The 24,540-nt window shown below is 40.4% G+C and overlaps 1 protein-coding gene across 2 annotated transcripts in view; it reads right to left on the reverse strand.

Annotated features, from left to right (window-relative positions):
* Positions 1-24,540, reverse strand: part of cntn4 (contactin 4) — a 170,593-nt gene that overhangs the window by 115,979 nt on the left and 30,074 nt on the right. For both annotated transcript variants that reach the window (XM_014166358.3, XM_014166356.3), the window contains exons 3-4: positions 9,608-9,740; positions 5,527-5,702 (exon numbers count right to left, since the gene is read on the reverse strand). In XM_014166358.3, coding sequence (XP_014021833.1) covers positions 5,527-5,702; positions 9,608-9,740 — 309 coding nt within the window. The remainder of the gene's footprint in view (positions 1-5,526; positions 5,703-9,607; positions 9,741-24,540) is intronic.

The following is a 24,540-nucleotide window of genomic DNA, read 5'->3' on the forward strand; positions in this document are numbered from 1 at the left end:
CTCACCGGCAGCACCATCATCCATCAAAAGTTCAGAGAGGGAAGGGTAACGGCAAATTATTTGGAGCACCGCCACTCTCATGTAACCTTGACGGTCCAGTAGAATATCTAGAGGAACATAACTTTTTCCAACTGAAGAATATGTACCTATTGAAACTTTACACTGTACACTTAGAAAAAAGGGTTCCAAAAGGGTTCTTCGGCTGTCCCCATAGGATAACCCTTTTTGGTTCCAGGCAGAACCCTTTTTGGTTCTATGTAAAACCTTTTTGGGTTTCATGTAGAACCCTCGGTAGAAAGGGTTCTACATGGAACCCAAAAGGGTTCTACCTGGAACCAAAAAGGGTTCTTCAAAAGGTTTTCCTATGGTGACAGCCAAAGAACCATTTAAGGTTCTAGATAGCACCTTTATCTCTAAGAGTGTAGGAAGCAGAGTGCTGATTGTTGTCCATGCTGAAATTCAGACCATAGTATTACTAGTCGACCAAAAAATATATCCAAACATGACTGCCAAATCACTTACATGTAAGCAGATGCAGTTGGTTTAAGATATTCCTAGATATTTCTGATAAGAAAGTCCAACAAAGTGCCATTATTATGCACTTTGAGATTATTCTTGTATAATGAAAAGCACTTTACACATGTAATAAATGATTGTTAATTATTATGTTTTATTTTAGACAGCTCTTCCCCTGTGCTCAATGTCACTTCAAGTTCATAGACATGGAAATGAGCAGATGGAAAACTAGCCATTGGTTTAAAGTGAGCGAGGCAGGAAGCAACAGTTCCAACATCAGAGGATTTGCATTCACAGAGCAAACAAATTGAACATTACATCAATCAGGGTGAGTATATCCTAAGGGTGTGAAGAAGTTGTGAGGAATAAATGATACATCCCATGAATATTAAGAGATAAAATTAATTCTGAATATTAACACCAGAATGAAATAAACATGACAGTTGTTGTACAAAATGGAAAAGGATTGATACAGTGTTGAAAGGGGCTGGATGAGATGAACATGACAGTTGTTGTACAAAATGGAAAGGGATTGATACAGTGTTGAAAGGGGCTGGATGAGATATACATGACAGTTGTTGTATAAAATGGAAAGGGATTGATACAGTGTTGAAAGGGGCTGGATGAGATATACATGACAGTTGTTGTATAAAATGGAAAGGGATTGATACAGTGTTGAAAGGGGCTGGATGAGATAAAGATGAGTTACAGTGGGTGAAAGATTGTCAAAAACCTAAGAAAATAAATCTTCTTATTTAATCATCCTTTGCATTCTTAAACAATTTTTATGTTCAGCCAGTCATTCCTTGATAAACCCAAGGAAATTCATCACAACAATTATGTATTTTAAAAAAGATTACAGTACACAAGAAACATGATTAAAACACTATGCATGAGGTTCACGTTCAATGCTGATTTGAATTTTTTTTACCCAGAACTCAATTACTGAATTAGGAAGCAGAGCTTGTCCTTGAGACAACATCAGTGCGTCCGTAATGACAATGATCCATTTCCTATGGATCTAACTGACAAGGCTTTCAATATCTGTGCAATTAAAGCAAGCCAATTCAGGAGGAAAGGCAGAGAAACACATATCTCCTTGAAGTATTTGATGTTCATTGTTCTTGGTCTCTTTTTATTATCTCAACTTTGCAAGGTCAAGCTCCAGTGGAATAATCACAGAGCATATTTTAAAACACTAAATAGCCAACTTTCATTACGCTTCTCTGGAAGAAGATGGTATTGATTGAAGCCATATCTCCATAGAATTCATTTTAAGAGCAATAACATATTTCATTCATTTAATCTGCACATGGACAGAATGTATTTTTGATTGAGCTGAAGCGGGCTCACTGACGTAGCACACGCCACCGCAGCCCCCACACGCGGTGGAACGAGCTTTCGATTTTGTTGCATTATTTTATAAGGGAAAAGATTTGTTTTTATTCATTTCCATGTCGGCTCTTTGCCTAGAAACACCCTTGTCCGTAGCAAAGGGTCCCAATTTCAAACTCTCCAAAAAACGGTTTAAAATGTATTAACGGGCAAAAATGTATATTAACTGAAAAATTATAGGATGTCATTTCTTGGAATAGCCCTCTGCGACTTGAAAGAATATTTCTCTCAAAACTTTGATTCCTAAAATATGTGTCCAGAGATTTGGTTGACTTAATCAGGAATGAGCAGGGTCAGCTATACCACAAGGACCCCTTATTCATGTCCTCATTACATGTTATGCAACAAAACCACTCATGGTCTGTAAAGTTCTCTACTTTTGATAGATTAAAACAAAGAATATTGGAATCACCATAGTGACAACCATAATCTGTCAACTCCATCTGCCTGATAGACTATGGTATGAATTTTGGTCCAAATATGTCACATTTAATTAGGTTTTAGAGTTATAAAGCAACTGAGGAAAAACAAAATTGCTACTGTGTACACCACTTGAGTAAAGTTTTTGTCAACTCCGTAAAACATCAACTCTGTCAGATCTTTCTCTAACGTCAACTCTGTCTTGAGTCCTGAAAGATCTGACAGAATGGTTATGTTTTTATTGGGGATTTTCAATTGAATCATTTTCCATATTTTACAAATGTTGGTACTGAACTTTATTTTATGAGGAAAATATATGTCTGTTTTGAGTATCTGTTGTCAACTCTGTCAGTGGCTCCGTCACTGATGACTAACCCTCATAAGATATTTGTTTTAGTCAATTTTCAGAAAAAAATATTGTAATCACCGTTCTGCAACATTGAAGTATTTTCTATGCTAGACCTAAGGGATAATGTTTGCTTTATAAATGTTATTTTATGTTCTAAATCTAGAAAAACATTCCAAAATGCTAACAAAATTAGCCCTGGAGAATTTAACAGTGCTATAAAACAAAACAAAGACAAGTTTGGAGATGTGTATTACATATTTGAATAATTATATTTTTAGAATTAAACAATCATGGCCTTTAAACACTTGTTGGACAATAAAGGTCCTTCCTCGAACCTTGCGGGGGGCCCCGCGAAACTGTGCTACGCCACTGACGGTACTGCACCAATTAAGAGTTATAGACTGGTACGCTGGTTACAGTATAAAATGACATTCATATATTACATGTGAATCAACAGAAAACCCTTTTCAAGGTCAAGAACACAATACAGATAACATTGAAACAGGTAAGAAATGAACACATGGAAAACTATCAGCACAAGATTAATAAGATGTAGAGTATATTGTGCCCAAAGGTATAATAGTATCAAATCCACCAATTTCCTCACATAACATGATGCCATCCTCTGAGGAAAATGAGCTGGCCAATCAGTGGTCTACTCACATGAATATTTGTAATGACCGGTATCCGCCCACACCATTCTGTTGTTGGGGTACGCCCACACCATTCCAACACAGAAAAACGTATTTTTAACATACTTCATAATTTTTTTTAAACTCATATATCACTCATATTAGCTAGGTTTCCATCCAATTGGCAACAGATTTTCATGCGTATATTCAAAAATACGCATAAAGAAAATAGGAACATTTTCCCAACAGTGGTGTGTTCCACTAAACTGAATTGTTGTGGATAAAAAACAGCGCGTGATGACGTAGTCCACACAAAATGTTATTTTTCACTTAAGTTTTCATGTTCCATCGCATTTTCAACTCTACCCATAATTTTGTCACAAAAACTGTTGAGTTAAATAGCAAATGTGCCTACTCTGATCCTGGCAGGTGTGCTCTAGCCAACAACAGCTCACAGATATAGTGCAGGTAGGCTGTATGGGTAGGCTAGTCTACATGATGAGATATTTAGGGAAAAGAGCGAGTATAGTTTTATTTGTCAAACTGCAGTCAAGAATCGATTATCATGTCACCAGAATAAGACCCTTGATATTTATTGGAAAGGAGCATCAAGCTCCTCACCGTGCACTTCACCATCCTGTAAAGTTCATCATAACTTATTTAATCTGTAGCCTAATTAACTGCATGGTTTCTGAGTAATAGTGGGAGGACCACACTCCACATCATCGCAACTCCAAGTTCACTTCGATATGATGGTTACTAGATGAATATTTGCGCATCAAGGCCTTTCCACCGCCATTTCTCGCATAATTAATTGTACCGACACAAAAAGATCCCACCATGTCGAACGAACAAACAAATGATCTGTCGGCGTTCATAGAATTGTACCGAAACGTTTCCATCACAGCTGTCTTTATTTTTTTTTATACGGGCTGACTTTACGAGCATAAAAACTGTGGATGGAAACATGCTTACTGTAATTAAGTATAGGTCATATTTCATAGTAAATGGGAAACACCGGAAAGTTACTTTCATGTTTCAGTACTTTCTTCACTGATTTTACAGTAGAATCTTCTCTAAAACATTGCTGATCATTTGGGATGACAACACGTGGCTATTGACATCAGGTACTGTCGTCACAATGTTGACATGAAGCTGAGAACCACATAGACATTATCTCTCATCTCTACTCTAACAAATTGTAGGATACACCCTAATAATATCAGCTGCCCTTTAAATTATTCTCTTCCACCCGCACCATTCAATCATCATGTGGAGTAAATTCATCATTACCAAGAGTAATAAAGAAGATACATGCCTTAATATGTGACAACATCCCAAGACTGGTAAGGTCAGGCCCTGGCAATTGATGGAACTGTCACTGTACTGCCCTATAGTGACAGTGGAGTTCCCTTACGAAATCGAAATGATCCTGCTCAGGGGTTAGACTGAGCTCAACCAAGGGACAAAACAAATAGCGTGTGAGGGATGGAGCGGCCTTGTTCCCAACGTGGGGCATCAAAATTCAATCTGAAGAAGCCATCACTCACTTCACTGCCAATGTCGTCATTTAAGGATGTCCAATAACTGGAGGAGCAGCAGGGAGTATTGAGTTCTTAGTTTATAGGGAAAGAGCTAAATGGAAACCACAGTCTCCTTATCTTATTCACAATCTTGATCTCATTCTACTCAAGTCTCAGTCATAATGTCTAAAGTTCCGCAAAAATATTACTTTCTTTATCTTATTCTACAATAACGATTATTTTCACATGCTGAGACAAGATGATTTCTATTCGGTTTTATACTTACGGGGACATTACTTTTGCTCAATACGCTTTAACTGAACATCTTTGAGAGTCTGTCATGTGTTATAAAGACAGTATGTGGTAGTGTAGGCATTTATTGCTACTTATTTTGAGTAACAGCCAAGCCTGGGGAAAGTGATGGAGAGTTAGTTTTGTGCGTTGGAGTTGTGTAGATTCATGTTTAAGCTCTATCAGGATTAGGATGCACCCTGACAGAAAGGGGAGTGTGGAATCACAGCACTGGGAACTGCTGCTCCCCAAGGAGACATTTTCATGTTGATCGCTTTATCAGGCGGGACACGAGACACTATCACAAGTCCCAATGACATATCTTTTATGTCACATGCTTTCACACTGCTGGCTAGTACAGTTTGATCAGAAAGGGAACTAAAGATAGTTAGTGACTTACACGCAAAGGTTAGACTGGCCTCTCGGCTCACGATGGTCCCAAAAGAGTTGAAGGCGAGGCACTGATATGTTCCAGCATCCTGGTCTTTGTCCAAATGGCTGATTCGGAGGTTGCCTCCAGACAGGCTGTAGTGTGAGACTGATTTTGGAGTGATTGCGGTGCCATTCAGTTTCCACCTAAAAACAAAATGAAAAGCAGTCAGATCCAGAACAATTGATGGACAATCTGAGAATCCCTCCATTAACTCCATTCTAATGTAGATCATTCACCTTTAGGACAAGATGAGATTCTGACAGAGAAAATGATGATTTTACCTTCATTTGATTAATTCCTTTTCAATAAGCGAAGAAAGGGCTTAGCGTTAATCTAAGTAGTGAACCACACTGACGGCCGGCACACCACGGAGCAGAAAAGAACCCACTCAACAAGAATACACAGCCTCCATCGCCATCCATCTTGCTAGACACCCAGTCAAACAGCATAAAAATGCAGCTTAATCATTACGATGCAGCAATTAAAATTAATGACTAGCGCCCTGCATTCTGCACTTTTGCATTCTACACCAGGCTACAAGATTATCATTGGTGTTAGAGGTGATCAGTGAAGGATATAATTCACTTATGAAGGCAGCAGATTCCTCAATCCCTCCACATAGAGCACAATGGCCGTTACAATACCAAACAACAGGGGGGGTAAAGGGATCGATACCAGCTAAATCCCCGCTATGGAGGTGTGAACCCGTAATTTACACATCACAGCGTCTTGACAGAAAAACGCTTTGATACATGTAGGTATTTTCAACAATGTCCAGTTCTATTACAAAAAAAAAGAGTTAAAAACGGCATTTCACATATGAGTAAGCATGATAGGTATTCTTAATCACTTTATTGGGAAATGGGCGACGCAAATCATGATTAGCGTCCAGGGCGATTAGTTGCTGATTATGTCTTTGGAGTGAGGAGAATAATTGATTGTCTTTATGGATTCCAAACAGCTCAACAAATAGGGTGAATTTGTCAAAGCATTCCTAGGAATATCTCCATTAGGTTGGTGTAGCTCTGCTTGAATAGATAAAAGCTATTTTATCGTATGATTTAGCCGAGAAAAGGCATACTAATAAAGAGTCCATTGTAAAAGGTTAATGCCAGGTTAAAAGCATAACATTTGACGTCAATGTCTTCGTTCTCTTTCATCTAGCATTTAGACAACTACCAACCATATAAAGCATTTATATAAAGACTGGGACTGAGAGTTCTCTCCCAGGGCTTCGCTATAGAGGGGAGAACTCAGATCTTGCTACGCCAATTATGACTGAGACACACTCAAGATAATAAGCACCTGAACATTTTCTGTATCAATGCTTGAGAAAAAGGGAACATGTAGTTCACCTAAAAATATCTGATTATAAACATTCCCTGTGGCTTTCTTCTTATGTACAGAATACAATATGGCCATGCCGTTAAATACATAGTGATTATTGGAGTAGCACTGCTTGTACAAGCAACATATATAATGATTCCCGAATTCATTACCATGCCTACTCCACACTAGCCTTACAGTACACACACAAGTCCCCTGGTCTCCAGAGCCTCATTACTTTACACACACTATGGCAAAGGTCCTCCCCGACCGTCTCACAAGGCAACTCCAGCCATTCACTTACTTCCAATGCAAGAAAAACAAGTACCAACATTAATATTTTACTTCCCAGTAGTGAGTCTACTCTAACTACTCAGACTTTCAGAGAGAGAACCTGCAGTAGGAAGAGAAGAGGATCTAACGTGATCCTAGATCTCCAAGGGAAGAAGTTGCCATCAGCTCTCATAGCAGGTTGTTATGCGTTGTTACTAAGTGCTATTTTTGTTTCAGAGAAAAAAAATTGTATTCCATTAAAAATGAAAGCACCCTATTAAACAGCTTTCTATTATTCTTCAACAGAGAGAGTGAGCAACATATCCACAAGGAAAGCACTCAATAGAGCCAACAATTTTAATTACACGTGCCCGCTAATTGTTTTACTGACGGTTATTCATTTAATGCTTTATCCGTGACTTTCTAAGACATTGAAAGAGAGCAAATTTAGGGACAGAGAAAGATATTTGATGAGTAATGTATAAGAGTGAGTTATCTTGTTACAAATCACAAAGACTGCAGAGTTCACTACCCTGCAGAAGAAGATCACGGTCTATCTATCAATGTGCTACACCGTCTCATGTTCACATGCGTTGGCAGGGAGAAGTGTTAATATGTAGCGTTAAATGTGTCTTTCAAAAAGGCCGGTTGACAGGAAAGAATGTGCTAGCTTAGGATTGTCAAGGTCTTTTTGTAGCAAATAGGGTGTATTGGATGAGAGCTACAGTAAGACTGCTCCCGAGTGGCGCAGTGGTCTAAGGGACTGCATCTCAGTGCTAGAAGCGTCACTACAGACCCTGGTTTGATCCCGGGCTGTATCACAACCGGCTGTGATCAGGAGTCCCATAGGGCGGTGCACAATTGTCCCAGTGTCGTCCGGGTTAGGGGAGGGTTTGGCCGGGGTAGGCCGTCATTGTAAATAAGAAGTTGTTCTTAATTGACTTGTCTAGTTAAATAAAGGTTCAATAAAAAATGTACACATGTTAACTGCCATAGCTTTGACTGATATGGTAATCATGAGAAAACACATAACTCCACTTGTCTTTAGGTCGACATCGGAGCATTACCCTCTACAAGGTCTGTTCTGCACAAAGGAATAAGTAAGGGAGTTAGGTTAACACACTAAGACGAAATCCATGGTCTTGTCACTCGATGTTGTCCTGACAATGACTCTTGAATAGAATCTAACATCACAGCTATGATACATCGAGCAATACATCTAATCAAGTACATGGACATGCTGCAGACAATCGAGTAATCTCATTGGCTATCAATCATTCTAGAGGGGGACACTGATACGGCAGCTCCGTTTGTTAAGCACCTGCTTTATGCGATCATGTTTCAACAGGATGTCCATACAGTGGCATGATACCATACCATATAGAATGTCACATCTTTTCCTTTAGCCTTCTGCAATGGTACTTTTATCTTTGGGGGAAACCAAATAGACCCAGAACCAGGGAACAATGCTTCTTCTTTCCAGAGTTAATATTCTCTTAGAAGCTTTATGTTTGTAGGGACAGACAGTTTTAAAGCATATCGGAGGATGAGCCAAATGTAATGCATATCGGAGGATGAGCCAAATGTAATGCCCAACCTCTCTTACATCAGCCAGTCACAGCACACGATTCTGTGATGTGCAGCTAATGAACTTTGAAGATGATTTAGTCTACAGCTGCGTAAAGGAAGACAGTCTTAGAAGGCAGGCAGGCAGGCAGGCAGCCCATCCCAGCCCAGGCTCTGTGCTCTCTCTGACAGGACTGTACAGCGACCTTGAAAGGAAACAGCTGATTAGGTCATCCTTTAAACTGTCTCAATCCCAAGTATTAAACGTACCAATCCTTCTAAATCTCAACCCAGCAATTTCAGTGTGCAAACATGATTGATTTGAACCTTGTAGTTGCCAGAGATACAACTTACTAACCTTTCGATAGACTAATGAACCGTCCAGGAAAAGAAGAAGAGAGAGCAAAAGGGACAGTCTATTTGAGCCTCTGCCTCAATTCGTTTGAACCAGATAATGTTCATAACTAGAGCCAAACTGTTTTTTCCCAAAATAGGAAAGATAATGTTCCATACTATTTCTTAAGTGGGGTGAATGCTTTTACCATTCATGTATGTGTGATCTCAATGAGCTAAAAAAGATATATACAGTACCAGTCAAGGGTTTTAGAACACCTACTCATTCAAGGGTTTTCCTTTATTTGTACTATTTTCCACATTGAGAATAATCGTAAAAATAAAGAAAAACCGTGGAATGAATAGGTGTGTCCAAACTTTTGAATCATACTGTATATATTTATTTCTTTTTTACGATTTTGTGTCCAGCAGTCAGGGTGCTACATCAGAATGAAATAAAATTCAGCAAACATAAAATGATCGATCCACAAGAACAGAACAGAGGGAAATGATTGTGGTGGGAGACATGCTCTGTGTAATACATACTCACCGATAAAGTGGAGATGGGCTTCCCTGGGCCTCACAGCTGAACACCACCTCTCTGTTCTTCTCCTGGGAGTCCACAGGGAACACAATGCTGCCAGGCTGCTTGGTGAATACTGGGCTCTGCAGGACACTGCTCTCTATAGGGGACACAAGGACAGGGGATAACATTCAGCTTACACTCAGGCTCAGACAACAAACCTGCTTGCAAAACAGACAATTAGTCAGAGGCAGCAAACAGGCCAGACCTGGTAAAAGCATAAGGGGGGACGAACCACAAGCAGACAAAACATATCAATTAATTCTGTCTGTCACAGCACCGTCGCACAGACAAGAATTATCGGAAGTGAGACGTGTCTTCAAAAGCGATTTAGGCGGTAATAGGATAGCTCCAAATTTATACCAGTCGGGACACGTTTTAACTTGCATCCTTTTTTCCCAAAGTGCTATTGGAGTAGTTGTGTCTCTGCAGACGTTTAAGCAATTAGTTGTGCGGTTAGCGTTCCTCGCCTGTGGTTTGTATTCTCTCAGTGAAATGACACACGGAACGGAAGTCTCCATTACTCCATGGGCAGCTGGGAATCCAATGGGCTATCTGTGCATGACTTAACAAAAGCCTTTAGTGTCAGTAAGCCATGGGATAAAGGACAAGTGACAGCCTTTGTAACCGCCTTACCTTTGGCCTAGAATGTGATTAGATGTGATTCAAGGGTTATACAGTGCATTACCTAGCCAATCTTCAGCCATTTCCACTGTACGCTGCAGTAGTAGCAGACTCACGCTCGAACCAGATCCATCAAGACATGACTATGGACTGTCTGTCGACTCATAAAAAAAAAAAAAAAACACAACCAAAGAGTGTATTTAACACCTGCCTGTGGCTAGCCTGGCTAAAAGATATTCATGACTGGTTCCTGAAATGTGTATAACATCAAAGGTCAGTGTTCTTATTGGCTTGCAGCGGTGGTGCATATTGCCTTTACAATGGAGAGCCAGGCCACTTATTTTGTCTCCGGAATAGAAAAGCTTTTTAGCAGCAGGATGTATCAATGCTACATTGTGCAGTAAATAACAAAGCCACTCAAAACATGACAATTTGCCTTATTCAATGCAATGTTTAAATAAACAATAACAGCGAAAATACCTTACTGGAGGAATGATTTCCTGTGTTTGTGACCGTAGCTTTTGTCCTACCCTCACAAATTGCACAATTTCTATAATTACATGCCTTTGATGCCCTGTGAGCAGTCATTGAGACTTCATGCAAATTTGGGGAAAGATAAGCTCTGTTTTTCCCAGAACTTTGCAACGAAAATGAACACATCTGTTGTTTCTGTTTGGGATCTTCTCTAAGGTACATCCCCTGAGGAAAGATGAAAAACAACAGAAAAACATGCTGGAGACATCACGTGACTGATAAGCTAATGTGACAAAATGCATTTCAAAACAAAAACCCTAACTACGATACAGTACTCCCTGCAGACCTAAAATCTTTTCTTCCCGTTTTCAAACTAGGCCTGTTGGAGAAAAAAATTCGGGAGTGGCTCTAACATGCTTTCGCAAAAGGACGCATGTGTAAACTTAATGAGTGAAGACAAATTACAGTATATTGCCGCAAGTCTAAACTCATATCACTTCTGCAACAGATGTGACAGTCTCCACTGATTGTGACACGTTCCCATTCCCAATTTGGGATATTGTATTGCCAGTATGTGGTACAGTTAAAGAAAGGAGCACATCATCTTCACTCTCAGTCTGGGCAGACATAATAACAGTGTACTGTACATCTTATTCTACAGTGAAAGTAGGTCACCATTAAAGCCTCATGGAACACATGCAGCCATCTTTACTGTACTCCCTACTGGCCTCACATACCGTACCCCAGACCAAAAAAAATAAGAAAGATTATAGCTTTATAGCACGATTCATGCGCATGATATTTGGCAGAAGAAACTTGTCAGGTGAAAGCACCAGGGTATACTTCTGCCGAGAAGGAGCCCCAGCGCTCTGAATTCCAGCATGGCTCAAATTGGTGGCTGCATTCATAATTGTGACATTCACACACACTTCCCCCATTTCTCATGCAAAATTCAGGCTATGAGACAGAGGTGGTGTTTTCATACTTTTCCGTCAAATTTTCATGGGGTCATAATCAGGTTCCTCAATACACTGAGAGAGTTAGGATTGAAGTAATGCCCACATCCTTGCTAGATTTAACACAGAGATTACAAATGGAATAGATTATTGTTTAATGGAGAATACATTAGAGAGTGTAGGATACATAGACAGAGGCCATAAACCCTATTCCAAAAAGTTGAAGTAAACAGATTTACATTTTGTGTCATTATTGTTGCCATCTGTAATAAGACCAAGCCAATTGTATTCACCCACTGATTGTGGGATGACCTTTACGAACTTGGCATGGACGGCAGATTTTATTCTCAGAATGTGTCTTTTTTTCATCTTGAGAGAAAATGATCAAACTAATTTGTTCCGGATTCAGTGAACAATATGACTGAATTCAACACATTGTGCTGAATTCTTTTAAATGAATTAATCTAAGAAAGATATGCAATTGATATCTAGTGTCTCACATGAGATTTCCTTTGAATTACTGGAACCACAATGACAAGAGAAACTGGACGTAGATCATTTATGACTGACCACTTGAAATGATCATTTTTGGTAAGATCTTTACATTTTTTGCACCCAGTGAGAGCTGTTTGGTGGACTGAAAATGCTTTGTGAATGGCTTGGCTGCTTCCAGACTGCTGTCTATTCTCACTCTGTAAATAAAGTATGAAAATGTTGTGTTCACACTGTGTGTGTGTGTGTGTGTGTGTGTGTGTGTGTGTGTGTGTGTGTGTGTGTGTGTGTGTGTGTGTGTGTGTGTGTGTGTGTGTGTGTGTGTGTGTGTGTGTGGATTGTGTGTGTGTGTGTGTATGTGTGTGTGTGTGTGTGTGTGTGTGTGTGTGTGTGTGTGTGTGTGTGTGTGTGTGTGTGTGTGTGTGTGTGATTGTGTGTGTGTTTGTGGTGTGTGTACATGTGTGTACATGTGTGTACATGTGTGGCTAGCACGTCAAGAGAACAGCACTCAGCTATTTCAATTTATAGTCACATAAACGGATGGATATTGCATATCGTTGAGTGGTAAACTATTGTATTTGTGCGAAGCAGGATGCAAATAAATTCATGACTAATTTCACAACCCTTCAACAGGTATGTGAAGACTGGCTGATTTTTTTTCACAAGTGCGTAGGCCTATCTGGTATTTATTTAAAAGTGAATGGGTTTATATATCTAGTTGATGCGTGTATGTTTGTGTGTGTGCACCAGAATTCTAATTTTCCATTATACAAAGAATATAATTTCAGTAAAGGGTGTCTGTGATAGAGAATACAGAAAAGACTATATTGTTTGCTTGCCTCCACTGCATTGCACTTGAGCTGGTATAATTGGACTTGTTTTGTTTCCACTCAGACAGACAGCCTCATCAGAGTCCTTACTGGTTAGACTGAAGTCCCAAGTGATGTGATAGACTCGTGTGTTTATCTCAGGTCCACAATGCTACCTTCCCTGGATGGATGATGCAACAACAGCAGAGACTGGAGAATATATATATATACATATTAAACCATAAAGCTACTGTACAGGTTGGGGGGGGGGGGGGAGAAAAACAGAACATAATGTTCAACCAAACAGGCAATTGACTAAAGTTTCAAGCAGGTATTGACTATGTGCATAGCATTTCTGTTCTCATCAGTGAATATTTTGCAGTTGTACTCTACATGACTATAGGACATATTGATGAGGAAAGCACATAGACGAGGTGGTGGAGTTACTGTAACAGTGGATAAAAACGATTTCATTCCGTTTTTTTTTTTACCAAGACACCAACTGTATTATGTAAAGTATCAGCGTGTGGTAGTACTGTATAGTTACTACATCACCAGCCTACTGTACACTTGCATTGGCTTACTATATTGGTCAACTTTGAATTGGCTTGCATCAGTCAAAGTTCCATGACAACTGATAGGCAGTCAGGCAGGGGGGGAAAAAAATGAACTACCATCCATGAGTCATGGTGACTTGCTCTTTACAAAGATGGCCTCTGCTGTCACAGTCATTATGAGACTTAATAAACGTTGACATGATCTTAGTAGAGCACAGTTTAAATTAAACGTCACATCTTTAAAGTGATGATTAACAGGGAGAGCCAGAGCCGTTATTCTGGAACAGGTGCACACGCCCTTTGGGAGACAGGAACTGTAAACCTACGCCATACAAGCACATCCTGCCAGTGCCCCTGCCTCTGAGCTGTTCTGCCGGGAGCAGCACTGATCAATGCTCCCTCCCAGCCACTCAATTAGCATCACAGACTCATTAAAAATACTGGAGCCTGTCAGAAAAACAGAAGAATAATACCATGGATCTGCAGTTTCACCTGCGCTGTTTTCTCCGTGTGTGAGATTGACAATTGCATTAATCATTCATTTTCGCCCGGGTTGTTTAATTGTACCAGCCTTTCAGAAAAACACCTTTGAAACTGTGAACCCACACACATGTGGTGAATCATCGTGGGGAGGAAATAAAGAGGGGCACGGGGCTAACCCGACTGATTTCCTAGATTGCATGAATAAAACATTTATTGATATACATATCAAAAGCAAGTGTTGACAAAACAAAACCAAAGTGGAGAAAGAACGAAGCAAAGCAAAAAGGAGGAGAAGGAGAGCGAGGAGCTCCTGGTCTGAATCCCTAACATCACCAATTAGCAGGGGCTTGGCTGTGTGACCGTCTGGGGAGCGCCTCCTCCTTCATCCTACCACACAAAGAATAATTGCTTCTCCAGAGGAGGAGCAGGTGAGTGCACCTGGAGAGGCAGGCAGGCGGGCAGGCTCGCTGTTACTAAGTCACCGTGTTAGATTTCATCGACAGGAGTTGAGCTCTCACTAATACTGTCATCAACGAGATACCCTGGCTAATGAATCCTTTAATGGAGTAGAACCGTAGTCATGTTTGAGGAGGAACATTGACGAGTCAGTCTGCTTGGAAAGGCATATTACCTTTCCCTCTGTAAGGAGGAGGAAGTCTAGAAAACAGAAAAATAAGCTAATGTGTTTTTGTTGAATGTTTTGCTTGGTTCAGTATAGATCTTTTACAATATGAAAGGAGAGTTGGCTATATTTAGTCAAAAAAAGAGAGCTGCCTATATTCCCCCTGATATAGTATAACATTACTGGTCAGGGATTGACTCTAGTCCATCTCACATGCTAATCTAGTCCTAATAAACACATTGTAATGAAGCAGGCACAGCAGGAACAGCTGTGCTGGTTAGGAGGTCCATCCGGACTGAGATCCAGGGGCCATTGGCCACGAAGTCTACCCAGCAGCAGTACCTCTCAGCTGGCCTGGCACCAGGGGGTAGGTTGCTACAGAGGGGGTAGGACGCTCCACCCAGTGGAATGACAGAGGTCGATGTTAAGCCTTCCGTTGTCAAACTGCCCGGAGAGAATGCCTTTCCACGGGAACTTTAACCTCCAACCAGACCATCTGACATGCATGGCAGTCCAGGCACAAGCACAACTAGCTACATCCTTCACGGGCAGTGGATAAGAGCAGAGAGAGGCACTGTATGAATATCACACTGGCTAAAACAAAATGACAGTACCAAGTCCACCGTTTAATTGAACAGCATCATATATATGTATATAAGCCATGCTATACACATCAGTCTGAGCCGTCACAGATTCTTCCATCACAGATGTAAAATGAACAAGGAAGATACAGTAGTAGACAATTGAAAACATAATGCATGTCATGTGCAAACAGCATTAGCAACCCAGTGAATGTTTTTATTGAGCTGCAGATGGCATCATGCATATTTATGCAAACTCACTGAGCCCAGGTGATGGCTTTGACTTATCCTACATGTCTGTCTAACATTTAATCAATCAGAGATGCTCCTGAAAATGTAAATCCCAGGACCACAGACCTTATCAAACTCTATATGCTAAATAGAAAGACCAACCCTACAATAACCAAAGACAACAGATATTACTCCACTAAATTACTCCCGTTTGTTTTTGAAAACTCAGTTTCCCCTAGATGTGTTTTTCCTGATCTAGAAAACCTTGGTCCAAAGAGCTGGATATTTAGTGCAGATTGTGTCCTCAAAGCTGTGCCTTGGGGTCAGTCTAATACAATGCAAATGACATCCACTGATTGCCTTCTCAGAGTTTATGACACCGAGGTTTATACAGAAATGGAAAGTTGAGCATAGTTTCAGGCTTTGTAGTCTACATACTTCAAGGGTGTAATATCTCGGTTTGCAAGGCTACCTGTAATTTATTAAAGTTACCGGAATCTTCTATGGTAACTTTGGCTATTTATACTTGAATAACGTTTTTTAAAAATGTATTCATATATAGCATATATTTTATGTGTGTGTCCATATTGTCCACAGTGGATAAACCATATGGTTCAAGAGAAAATAGCCTAATTAATGAAAAAAGCATCTGATCAACAATGGCAGATTTTCAATTATCTCTGCAACTCTTCAAACTATTGACTTTTTTCATAACTGCCACCAGTTTGGCGACAAAACATTTATAACAAAGATGTATTGACATAGTCAAATAAATAAAACTGTGTAAAAAAAATGATAAAGGATAGTTCATGCTGAAACCCTCATATTAAACCGCAACAGTATTCACTAAGTTGATGGTTTATATTTAGGATAATGGTTTACAGCTTTGTCATTCAAATGTTCTTTTTAAAATCATCTTATTTAATTATTTCATACGTTTTGCATGTGATAAGGTCACACAGAGGGCCCGAGAGAATTACAGACACCTGTGATAATCTGAAGTACCCAAATGGCCACTAGCTGTTTTGTGATAAATGACATAAAATCCCTGAAAGTTATAAAAATTCTGGTAGTTTACTGGAACGTTTCCAGTAACATACCCTCCCTTTGCAACCCTAGTAATGTCATAACATAGGAATAACAACATAATAGTTGTGATGATAGTGTAAAATAATTGCATAATATTGCATAAAAAGTATTTTATGCCTATAATTGCTACCACAATGGTCCCCAAGCTTATGTGGATTAAGCGGTAAACACAACTGCAATCCTCTTTCTTTAATGATTGCTGTTCATTAATGTGTTTTCCATTTTTCCAACATGGAACTTCCCAATTCCACTGTGCAGGTAGAGCTACAACTACCTCCAGAACTTTGTTTAATCTACACCCATAGGCACTTGGTCCCAGGTGTTTCTGTAATATCTGCACAGCTGCAGGAAAGTACTTTTTTTTGACAATGAGAGTCAAGACATTCATTCAAAATAACTTCTGTTTTGTTTTTTTAGTTGGGAGAGAAATCTTTACATGTTCCAAGGCGGACTGAGGTACCACATTTTAGAAACCTCCCTATCCCTCCATGTCCCACCTGCCATGCAATATTTAGGGCTGCCTTTGACCGCCCAAGACCGTCTGGTGGCAATGCAGAAAAGCAATAGCTGTTTGAACCCTCCCTCCTCCCCAAACTAATCTGATGTCCAATAGCAGGTGACAGAAAATGAATTTGCAGAGTTTTCACACAGCATGAATAAAAAAGGCCCAGAAGGAGTTCAGCATAGAGGAGCATCTACTTTGTGAATTCTTCCAGTATCCAACACAGATTCATATTCCAAGCCTCACATATTACAGCCACTCCCAGCCTATCACTCAGATAACACTCCTGCAAACTAGGGCTGGGAATTACCTGGGACTTCACGATACGATATTAAAATGACACGATCCGATATGTATTGCGATTCGATGTTCCAAACATATTGCTCACCATATGTCTGCTGCAGAGGGACCAGAAACAACCATGAGAAAACCAGTCATGTAAACAAAAGTGCTGAAAACAAATTGGCTCCCTGTTTTAATAGAAGATGGAGAACAAGCTATGAAGGAAAAATACTGGAATTTTGGTGCAGGTACAGCCGACTAGTGCAAAAAATATTCCGATACTGTCCCATTTTTTTTTTACTATATACAGTTGAAGTCGGAAGTTTTCATACACCTTAGCCAAATACATTTAAATTCAGTTTTTCACAATTCCTGACATTTAATCCTAGTAAAAATTCCCTGTCTAAGGTCAGTTAGGATCACCACTTTATTTTAAGAATGTGAAATGTCAGAAAAATAGTAGAGAGAATGATTTATTTCAGCTTCTATTTCTTTCATCACATTCCCAGTGGGTCAGACGTTTACATACACTCAATTAGTATTTGGTAGCAAATAGCCTTTAAATTGTTTAACTTGGGTCAAACATTTTGGGTAGCCTTCCACAAGCTTCCCACAATAAGTTGGGTGAATTTTGGCCCAATCCCCCTGACAGAGCTGGTGTAACTGAGTCAGGTTTGTAGGCCTCCTTGCTCGCACACGCTTTTTCAGTTCTGCCCACAAATGTTCTATGGGATTGAGGTTAGGGCTTTGTGATGGCCACTCCAATACCTTGATTTTGTTGTCCTTAAGCCATTTTGCCACAACTTTGGAAGTATGCTTGGGGTCATTGTCCATTTAGAAGACCCATTTACAATCAAGCGTTTAACTTCCTGACTAATGTCTTGTGATGTTGCTTCAATATATCCACATAATTGTCCTGCCTCATGATGCCATCTATTTTGTGAAGTGCACCAGTCCCTCCTGCAGAAAAGCACCCCCACAACATGATGCTGCCACCCCCGTGCTTCACGGTTGGGATGGTGTTCTTTGGCTTGCAAGCCTCACACTTTTTCCTCCAAACATAACGATAGTCATTATGGCCAAACAGTTATATTTTTGTTTCATCAGACCAGAGGACATTTCTCCAAAAAGTACAATCTTTGTCCCCATGTGCAGTTGCAAACTGTAGTCTGGCTTTTTTATGGCGGTTTTGGAGCAGTGGCTTCTTCCTTGGTGTGTGGCCTTTCGGGTTATGCTGATATAGGACTTGTTTTACTGTGGATATAGATAGTTTTGTACCTGTTTCCTCCAGCATCTTCACAAGGTCCTTTGCTGTTGTTTTGGGATTGATTTGCACTTTTCGCACCAAAGTACGTACATCTCTAGGAGACAGAACGCGTCCCTTTCCTGAGCGGTATGTCGGCTGCGTGGTCCCGTGGTGTTTATACTTGTGTACTATTGTATGTACAGATGAACGTAATATCTTCAGGTGTTTGGAAATTGCTCCCAAGGACGAACCAGACTTGTGGAGGTCCACAATTCTTTTTCTGAGCTGATTTCTTTAGATTTTCCATGATGTCAAGCAAAGAGGCAGAGTTTGAAGGTAGGCCTAGAAATACATCCACAGGTACACCTCCAATTGACTCAAATGATGTCAATTAGCCTATCAGAAGCTTCTAAAGCCATGACATCATTTTCTGGAATTTTCCAAGCTGTTTAAAGCCGCAGTCATCTTAGTGTATGTAAACTTCTGACCCACTGGAATTGTGATACAGTGAATGATAAGTGAAATAATCCATCTGTAAACAATTGTTGGAAAAATTACTTGTGTCATGCACAAAGTAGATGTCCTGACCGAACTGCCAAAGCTATAGTTTGTTAACAAGACATTTTTGGAGGGGTTGAAAAACTAGTTTTAATGACTCCAACCTAAGTGTATGTAAACTTCCGACTTCAACTGTATATATTGTCAAAAATAATATCCCGATATGTAACAGTATATTTTTTTCCCCATCATTACTCCAGGCCAGCTGAATCAAGTGTCTTCTAGCAGCTGCGGGACTCTTGGGCTTCTGCATAGGTGTTCATTTAGAGATCCTGTCCTCTCTTCCTCCTCCTCCTCCTTTTTCCTCCATGGAGACAATGCAAGACACGTGGTCCAGATACACTGGTGGAACAATTGGAGCAGATACACGAGCTATAGAAAAACTTCAGAGGGAATGCATTTGTCCATGCTCTGGGAGCCAGAGTGGATGTCTAGGCGAGCCTCTTCGGAGAAAGGCAATGTAAAAAGACTTCATAAATGGGTTCAAGGTCAAGGAATTGAGAAAATCTGCCCATATCTTTCATGCTTCAGCTGAGCTATTAGAAAGAATGGTTCTCTCCTGCGCTGGAGTAGTTCAGTGGGACAGGGGAGTATTCATCTCCCGTAGATAGGGCACAGATATGACATGCATTTACAGACAGAATCCCTTTCAGAATCCCTGAACACATTTGAAAGTCATTGCATTTGAAAACAAATGCCCCATAATTAGAGCCTCTCAGATGACAATGTCTTATTATTCTGAAATCAGTTAATCACCATTATCAATGGAATGAAGAAAAATGCTGAAATTAATAAGTTTGATGTAACATTGACTTGAGAAGACATGAATAGGATATGGATCAAATTGGATACCTGGTATTGGCAGGCAGCAGCCCTGTATTGAACGTAGCTACTACAATGCCTAGTTGGAGATGAATAGAATAAGTATTTAGGAGAGCACTGCCACAAACTGCATCAGAAAATGTCAGGAGCCAAGCCATTGTCACACTCTGACGATCAACAGCATGAGATGTTAGTTCAAAAACAGTAAAACAGCAAGCTATCACTCATCATAATGCTGAGGTGACAATATATTTCCATGTGTTTCCATGAGTGACAGCGATTTCCATGTTACCAATGTGATGTATTTGCATGGTCCGTGGATATTCATATTTGTCTATTTTGATCCATCCAGTGGTCCTTCCATCTCGAGTATAGCCCTTCTTGCCTGCTTATGGTGTAACTACAAACCACACCTTACAGCACTGTCCCTTTAAGAACTCAACCAATCCCTCCCAGTGTGAGAGCAGAGCACTGCCGATCACCACACTACACTGAAGGCCAATTTCAGGGCCAGTTGAGAAAGGCATCCCACCTCAAAATACTTTCAGCTCTAATAGACATAAGGATTGTTTTCTCGTCCTCTGTCTTTAGAGAGATCAATAGGATTAATAGAATAATAATGCTGCGACATGCGTTTAACTATTCAATCATTATGAAGCGCAATGCTTTTTACTTTGAGATTATATGATAGCTTTCAGCTGCTAAGGAAAAAAACTATAATTAGTTTCATGAGATTCTGACTAATATGCGAGACGCTAAGTGTTAATTACTTTAACTAGGTGTTCAGTTGCCTGTAGAAACATTGCAGACAATGCAATTTTGATGAAGTAGACTGATCTGTGACAGTTCTGTTGGCACTAATGTCACTCCATATAAAGTTATTCTGTAAACATTTTGGAACTGATTTATACTATTCCAAACTGAAACCACACTTTGCTGGAGTCAAGAGCAATTCAATGAATCCTTAAATAAATGTGAATTGCTTTTGATATATAGGCGATTGTGACATACAGTACCAGTCAACAGTTTAGACACACCTTTACTTTATTTTTTACTATTTTCTACATTGTAGAACAATATTGAAGACATCAAAACTATGAAGTAACACATATGGAGTCATGTAGTAACCAAAAAAGTGTTCAACAAATCAAAATACACTGCTCAAAAAAATAAAGGGAACACTAAAATAACACATCCTAGATCTGAATGAATGAAATAATCTTATTAAATACTTTTTTCTTTACATAGTTGAATGTGCCGACAACAAAATCACACAAAAATAATCAATGGAAATCCAATTTATCAACCCATGGAGGTCTGGATTTGGAGTCACACTCAAAATTAAAGTGGAAAACCACACTACAGGCTGATCCAACTTTGATGTAATGTCCTTAAAACAAGTCAAAATGAGGCTCAGTAGTGTGTGTGGCCTCCACGTGCCTGTATGACCTCCCTACAATGCCTGGGCATGCTCCTGATGAGGTGGCGGATGGTCTCCTGAGGGATCTCCTCCCAGACCTGGACTAAAGCATCCGCCAACTCCTGTCTGTGGTGCCACGTGGCGTTGGTGGATGGAGCGAGACATGATGTCCCAGATGTGCTCAATTGGATTCAGGTCTGGGGAATAGGCAGGCCAGTCCATAGCATCAATGCCTTCCTCTTGCAGGAACTGTTGACACACTCCAGCCACATGAGGTCTAGCATTGTCTTGCATTAGGAGGAACCCAGGGCCAACCGCACCAGCATATGGTCTCACAAGGGGTCTGAGGATCTCATCTCGGTACTTAATGGCAGTCAGGCTACCTCTGGCGAGCACATGGAGGGCTGTGCGGCCCCCCCAAAGAAATGCCACCCCACACCATGACTGACCCACCGCCAAACCGGTCATGCTGGAGGATGTTGCAGGCAGCAGAACGTTCTCCACGGCGTCTCCAGACTCTGTCACGTCTGTCACATGTGCTCAGTGTGAACCTGCTTTCATCTGTGAAGAGCACAGGGCGCCAGTGGCGAATTTGCCAATCTTGGTGTTCTCTGGCAAATGCCAAACGTCCTGCACGGTGTTGGGCTGTAAGCACAACCCCCACCTGTGGACGTCGGGCCCTCATACCACCCTCATGGAGTCTGTTTCTGACCGTTTGAGTAGACACATGCACAATTGTGGTCTGCTGGAGGTCATTTTGCAGGGCTCTGGCAGTGCTTCTCCTGCTCCTCCTTGCACAAAGGCGGAGGTAGCGGTCCTGCTGCTGGGTTGTTGCCCTCCTACGGCCTCCTCCACGTCTCCTGATGTACTGGCCTGTCTCCTGGTAGCGCCTCCATGCTCTGGACACTACGCTGACAGACACAGCAAACCTTCTTGCCACAGCTCGCATTGATGTGCCATCCTGAATGAGCTGCACTACCTGAGCCACTTGTGTGGGTTGTAGACTCATGCTACCACTAGAGTGAAAGCACCGCCAGCATTCAAAAGTGACCAAAACATCAGCCAGGAAGCATAGGAACTGAGAAGTGGTCTGTGGTCACCACCTGCAGAACCACTCCTTTATTGGGGGTGTCTTGCTAATTGCCTATAATTTCCACCTGTTGTCTATTCCATTTGCACAACAGCATGTGAAATGTATTGTCAATCAGTGTTGCTTCCTAAGGGGACAGTTTGATTTCACAGAAGTGTGATTGACTTGGAGTTACATTGTGTTGTTTAAGTGTTCCCTTTATTTTTTTGAGCAGTGTATATTTTATATGAGATTCTTCAAAGTAGCCACCCTTTGCATTGATGACAGCTTTAAAGGGTGGTTACTTTGAATAATATAAAATATAAAATATATTTTGATTTGTTTAACACTTTTTTGCTAACTACATGATTCCATATGTGTTATTTCATAGTTCTTATGTCTTCCCTATTATTCTACAATGTATACAATAGTAAAAATAAAGAAAAAACCTTGAATGAGTAGGTGTGTCAAAACTTTTGACTGGTACTGTATAATCAATTAAGATTTCTATTAGCGATATATATTGAGAACAATTTCCATGCAATGTATAGTGATAAGGGCTATGAAGTGCCAGCTGTGTGGGCCTTAATGCAAGGGGAAGATAAAGGCAGTAACATTACACCATTATGCCCACCCCAAGACATCGTGTATATTCATAAAAGTGTACAACGTTGGATAAGGAGAGCAAACAGAGCAAGCTATTTACGGCTATATTAGCATACTTATTCACAACAGCAGCAGTAGGTCGGTGACACAGCACTCTTACATGAACATGAAATGAAACAGAGGACGAAAATTGTTTTATGAAAATTGGCTTTGTCTACATGCCACCTACTGGGTTTGCTTTACAAGCCTTGAATAACTTGGCCATCAACTGACTGCTGTGGAATCCTGCTGTTTCATTTTTCGCCTGAAAACATTGAGTATTACCCATGAAAGAAAAATGTGTTGAAATTGATCAATACTACAAGATGATACAAAACCTGCATTGTAAAGTGACTTTGTAAAATCGTATTCATGTGTTTGCAGTATGCTATGGCATGTATTGGACATTTCCTGTGGAGGTTTAGATATAACACATATTGTACTCTGCATGGCCTCTCCTGAAACACATTTGTCCTATGCTGCTGTACAGTACAAAACAGTAAACACCAGGATGTACAGAACAGCTGGTGTGAAAACTGACTTTCCTCTGTGTCCTTCTATTTCATGTCTATGGATCTCTCATGTTCTGTTCTCTCCTTCAAGATCTTAAAAATAACCTCCTCAACCCTATTGAAATCCCAGAGAAAAGGTGAACTGAAGAGGAATCCTTGAAGGATGTCATACAACCTTGATTCATTAACATGCCTTTTAGGATGCGCACAAATATTTTAGTGGCTTCTTTAGACAGACTCTATATCTATAGGCACAGTTCAGAAAGCATAAGAGAGAAAGCAAAGCTGATGCGACCTCCTCATTCGGAGAAGTGGAACGTAAAGGCAGCCTGAAAGTACATTCACTGTTTTGTTCCATGTTATTTTCTGGGTTCTAACAACAGGTGGACTTTCACAGAGACGGTACAACTACAGTAATGTCTCTGGAGCTGTGAAGGTCATCTCACTAAGAAAAAGATGCAAAACGATTCACCATTTAGCCATAGAGAACTCCTTTGTGTGCACAATGTCTCTTTCATGTCCTTTTTCACTTACACAGCCATGTAGCCTTTATAAAAACATTTGAGCCCACATGGAGTAAGACACTTTTATTCTCCACGAGCACAGCAAGCAGCTTAGGCGTGGAAATCAAACGGTTCTGGGACAGGCGGCAAAACGTTAAGCCATCAGGGCCGAGTTCATACTGTAAGTACCATTAGTGCTGCTTAGCGTAACTGTGCTAATATGCTAATAATATTTTATATAATAAAATGTATGTAGCTTAAGTAAAGGCTAAATGAAGTAAAGGCATGGGCCGTCATCATGGTGGAGTAAGCAGGAATAAAAGGCAGGGTATCAGGATTCTGAGCGTGTCCTGGGGAAGAGTGTGGCGCTGCGCTGGGGTAATCAGATGCTAACAGTGAGGGTGAGAGTGACGCGCAGGCAGC

The sequence above is a fragment of the Salmo salar genome, chromosome 22, assembly GCF_965601325.2.
Source record: "Salmo salar chromosome 22, fSalSal1, whole genome shotgun sequence".
Taxonomy (NCBI): Eukaryota; Metazoa; Chordata; class Actinopteri; order Salmoniformes; family Salmonidae; genus Salmo; species Salmo salar.